We start from the raw sequence: 4,780 nt of genomic DNA on the forward strand, positions 1-4,780 counted from the left end.
GATTCCTTCGCAATTAGTCGGAGAATGATATCAATACACGATCAACTAATTTTCTTTCTTCACATTCGTTGAAGCATTAGATCGGTGCCTATGATTACCGCTTCCATGCACATTCACACACCAATACCATGTAAAAGCTACAACTTTTCAAGGTGTAGCCAAAAGTGAGATACGCTTACATATACATATAAAAATATATGGATGACTCTTAACCACTTTAAATGAATCTTCACTTCCAAACTACAAAAAGACTTTGCTTTTCAAACTTGGTTTTGCCTAATTCTATAGTATACAATTGGCTCACCTTTTAATCTCAAATTAAAGGCCAAATCTTATTGGTGGTTCTTTTTCCTTTTAAGTTAATTTGAAGATTCTCTCTTAAAATTCACATTTTTATTTTCGAGAAGTTAATAGTCACATTAAAATAACACTATAAGATATATATTAAACCTAACTTGGATACGTTTTAATTTTACATAGAAAACCTGAAAGGATGAAACAATTGGTAGGCAAGCGGCAACTAACCATCTAAAAAGGAACTTTGGCATTAATTAGCACTTAGATCATTATGTTGCTTCCTTTTTGGGTAGTTAAAGAAATACATGTGCTGGTTCAGCTTATTCATCTTTCAACTACCGGCTCTTGATTAGAGATGAGAATCCAAAGACTAAATGCGACCGGACGCGACAATTTCCTGATCAAATTCAGGGAAAAGAGGAGGGAAGACTTTTGCTTGTATTAGGAGTCTCAATGGGTCGGTTGATCAGTCTAGAGGTTATTATCTAGTTGTACTTATTTAAAATCGAATCTAAAAAATCTGAATTCTTTTTCCAAAAAGTATAATTCATAAATAAAATTTTATTTGTATAAAAATAATAAAGTTTAAAAAGAAAAGTAAAAAATATAGTTAGACTGGATGAATATATAGAATTAATAAATAAATATTAAAGATTCAATATTTTTTGTGAGAAAAGTTAAAATTAAGAAATAATTTTAAGGATTTGAGAGGGGAGAAATCAACGTCTAAAGTTTTAGAGTTATAATATTAAAATGATGTAATTTCATACAAGTCATGTCCTATGTATGACTTTTAATTTTTAACTTTACAATAGATTAAGTAGGGTTTTATTATATGTTTTAAGTCTAAAATTGAGTCTTACTCAATTATAGATATTTTCAAATTATTTTCAGCACCAAAACAATTTAAACTCAATATGTATTTTCTTTTTCACCAAATTTCTTGAGTTGGTTGGATTAAACCAATTTACTCTCTATTTCAATTTCATCGGACTAGCACTCCGCCAGTGTATCCATCCATCAATTGGGCTTAACTCTTTTTTTAGTTGAGTCCAAAATCAGGGCCTGAGATATAAACAAATAGTACCCAAATGCAAAGGCAACAGAAATAGAAATAGAATAGAAAAGCATTTGACTGACGTCTTGCTTTTCGCCTTGACTTTTCCTCACACTGATTGCTTTAGGGTACGGCATGGGAGGGGGGGCGCTCAAGAGCAAAGTAGCGGACGGAATTTTAGCATAGGAGACTGGTGGAGGTGAGCGGCGATGAAGAAGGGTTTAGAGGCGCATGGTACGAGGCCACGATCCTCAAATCACTCTCTTCTTCAAGAAGCTGTTACTCTAAAAGAAAAGCCGAGGCCTTGGTTCGATCGTAATCTACTTTCGGATACAGGATGAGAAGAAGCCATTGACGGAGTACGTTGATTTTTCCTTCATTAGGCCTTTGCCTCCGGTTCCTAGTACTATCCCCGCCTTTGAACCACTTGATGTCGTTGACGCCTTTCACCGTGATGGCCGGTGGAAGGGTATCGTCACTAAAGTTGATGTTTTGAGGATGATAAGACCAACTCAAAGAAGTACAACTGTTGTTTTTGAAAACCCACCCGAACAATTTCAGTTTCTCTCTAAAGATTTGAGGTTTCATTGGGATTGGAGTAATGGGGCATGGTCTCGACCCCAAAAACAAAAGGTGCATTTTTATTTCATCCGCATGTTTTTTTTTAAAGTCATTTGGAATTTTCTGGTTTCGGTTCAAATTTCCTTGTTATCTTTTCCCATTTGTGGCTCACGCCCTTACTCTTTTGTCATTTTCATTCGGTTACTCTAGCCTCATGCTCAAATTACTAGCTAACAGTGAGTATCTTTGGAAGCAAATCAATGTACGTTTTAGGCGTTTCCATGTGACGGACAAAAGGCTTGCATGCCTTGTATTCAGCCAAAATATGTTGATTAGGAATCCAGGATCGTTCGGATTTTCTCCCTTACCGTAATAACCATTCTTGAAGGTTACGATCGTGTTTTATCTTTGCCTTAGGCCCATAGCCATGACATTTGGTTTCCTGTTAAACATTGTTCACAATAAATCTTTTATATGGTTGAATCATGTTCCGGACAAAGTTAAACATGATATTTGCAGTTTTTGGCCCAAGTTTGAAGAAGCGGTGTACAAGTAACTTTTTCCATTTCTATAAAAGTTCCTTCAACAATGAACGGTGATATTTGTTGTTTTGAAGCATTATCCATATTTTTATACCATGTGTTTTTTCCCATTTTACTTTCAATTTCTTGATACTGTTACTTATGATTTTGATACACAAGACCGATATGGTTTCGACTCTTCAAAGAGAATGGAAGGATTAAGGTTTAGTAAAGGGATGGCCGTAGAGGTGAATCTTGACAAAGAAAACTTAGAAGATGCTTGGTTTCCAAAGAACGTTCTTGAGGAAGTCGGCTTCAATTCTTTCTTGCTAGATTGTGGCGGCTCAAATGGTCATATTAAAGAAACTGTTGATTGCTTCCACATCCGCCCTCCCTCCTAAGTTGGATATTACAGAATTTGAGATCTTGGAAGCGTTGATGTTTTCCATGAGTCAAGTTGGAGGGAAGCCCTCATTATCAAAATTCTTACGGAAGGAAGGTACAGTGTCTCTCTAAAGCATGCGGAAAAGGAGATGCAATTCGAGTCAATCTGAAATAAGGCCACATCTCTCTTTGATGGATGGTGTATGGGTTAATCTTGCCAGGGTATTCCATCTTCCTTCTATGTTCTTTTACATAAAGCTGCAACTGGATGTTGAATGTTCTTTACTCTATTATTCTCACTCTCTTTTGGAGAGACTTAGTAGGAAAATTGCATGCCTGCAAGTCTGTTCACATTACTATGACATATGTTTTGATCCATCATTGGCATTGAATTGTGTCTAAGGAGGGGTAAATATATGTTTCTTTTTCTTCATTATTGGTTGTGGGACACAATAATTAGATCCTTGGAGACAAATTGACCTAACTAAATGACTAGGAAATTGTTTTCTTTTGCTTTGAACTGTTAACAAATGTGTGAATTTGTGTCAACAAAGGGGGCCAAGGATATGTGGTTTTAAAAACCACTTGTATGTTGTGAAGATTTTAAACTAGAATCAGTGTTATTGGATATCTAGGATATCAATTCTCCCTATTCACCCCAACACTTCTTGGGGTGAAAAGGAGGTGTAAACAAATTGAGTAGTTATTACTTTGGTTTTTGACAACGAATGGTCTGTAAGCTTTTTGTCTTTGCTAGACTTATTTTTTATTTAAGTTTCTTAACTGGAATTATCTTTAGATAGCTAAATTGCTCTGTGGTAGCTTATTTCACTGGGTTTTGTTTGGGGATATATGTATTGCTTTGTACAATATGAAGAGAAGAGATTAACAAATCTTGTGACAATGCAGAAGACCATGAGGTAGCTATAAGTGTTGAGAGTTCAATCAGAGCGATGAATGAGATTGAAGAGAAATCTTCTTGCAGAAAATTAAGCACAGCAAAGGATTACAGAGAAGAGAAATTGTTTTGCAAAAAGTCAAGGAAGAATCCATTAGAGCAGTCAATGGCTTGTAATGCACAATCACCAAGTAAGAAAGTAAGGAAGACACCACCTAAAGGTGTGGATGCACTTTCATGCCCTTCCAAAAAGTTGAAAAAAGCAAACTCTGTCAAACCCTTGTCTTGCCAAGCATGTCATGCAGAGTTGACGCCAATCAAGACTATAAACCAAGAAATACAAACCAATTGCTCAACCGATCTCCGAACTAATGTTGTAAGCCCGCTTTCTTTAAGTGAACGAGTCATATGCTCTGATCAATGTGTGATTTCTTTTTTAAGACTCGTGTAAATTTTTTCCATTGACTGCTCTTTTCCTTGAGTCCATGTTCTATGCTTTTCTTACTAATGCAGGATCCTAGTCCACAAGATGCTTTACTGGAGAATAAAGTGACAGGCTACATGGAGAAAAGGGAAAGACAGATGAGTTCTAAAGTTACAAGCCAGTGGGTTCCAGTGAGGTAGAGGCCTCCTTTCTTTATCCCTGTATAATAGGATCTTATTTCAATAAGAGCAAATGTAAATGATTTGCGGTGAGAGGAAAAGACAAAAGGAGACTTGGCTGAAATCCTAGTTGAAATTGAGCACATGGAAAAGATGCTCATTCTTCCTTTTCCTTAGTTGAGGGGAGGAGGGGCCTCCATGCGGAAAACGGTTACCAACATTCCGATGAGGTATAATTGAAGCAAGTCCGAATATCTGTGGTGACGCACTTTCATGATCTAGAAACATAAAACAGCACGGAAAGGAAAAAGTAATAAGAGTATTCCAATTAAATAAGAAAACTGACATTAATTAGGGAAAGCGACTTTAGGCACAATAACCGGGGGCGTTTAAAAGGGAGAACAATGTGCTACTTGTTGCTTTTTGCCTATAATGCTGTATTATTTTGAGAATAAAATG

General features: G+C 36.2%; 1 protein-coding gene across 1 annotated transcript; it reads left to right on the forward strand.

The window, feature by feature from the left end:
• Nucleotides 1–3,727: 3,727 nt before the first annotated feature.
• LOC125369497 lies at nucleotides 3,728–4,342 on the forward strand. Its single transcript, XM_048372181.1, has 2 exons — nucleotides 3,728–4,094; nucleotides 4,232–4,342. The coding sequence occupies exons 1-2, from the start codon at nucleotides 3,774–3,776 to the stop codon at nucleotides 4,340–4,342; spliced, it is 432 nt and encodes a 143-aa protein (XP_048228138.1). The 5' UTR covers nucleotides 3,728–3,773.
• Nucleotides 4,343–4,780: the final 438 nt, after the last annotated feature.

Source organism: Ricinus communis, chromosome 3 (genome assembly GCF_019578655.1).
Source record: "Ricinus communis isolate WT05 ecotype wild-type chromosome 3, ASM1957865v1, whole genome shotgun sequence".
NCBI classification, from domain to species: domain Eukaryota; kingdom Viridiplantae; phylum Streptophyta; class Magnoliopsida; order Malpighiales; family Euphorbiaceae; genus Ricinus; species Ricinus communis.

Excerpts from the sequence above, each read along its gene's own strand:
- LOC125369497 (XM_048372181.1), top strand. The coding sequence starts at position 3,774 with ATGAATGAGATTGAAGAGAAATCTTCTTGCAGAAAATTAAGCACAGCA. Across the intron at positions 4,095-4,231 it reads CCGATCTCCGAACTAATGTT|GATCCTAGTCCACAAGATGC; the intron begins GTAAGCCCGCTT and ends TTACTAATGCAG.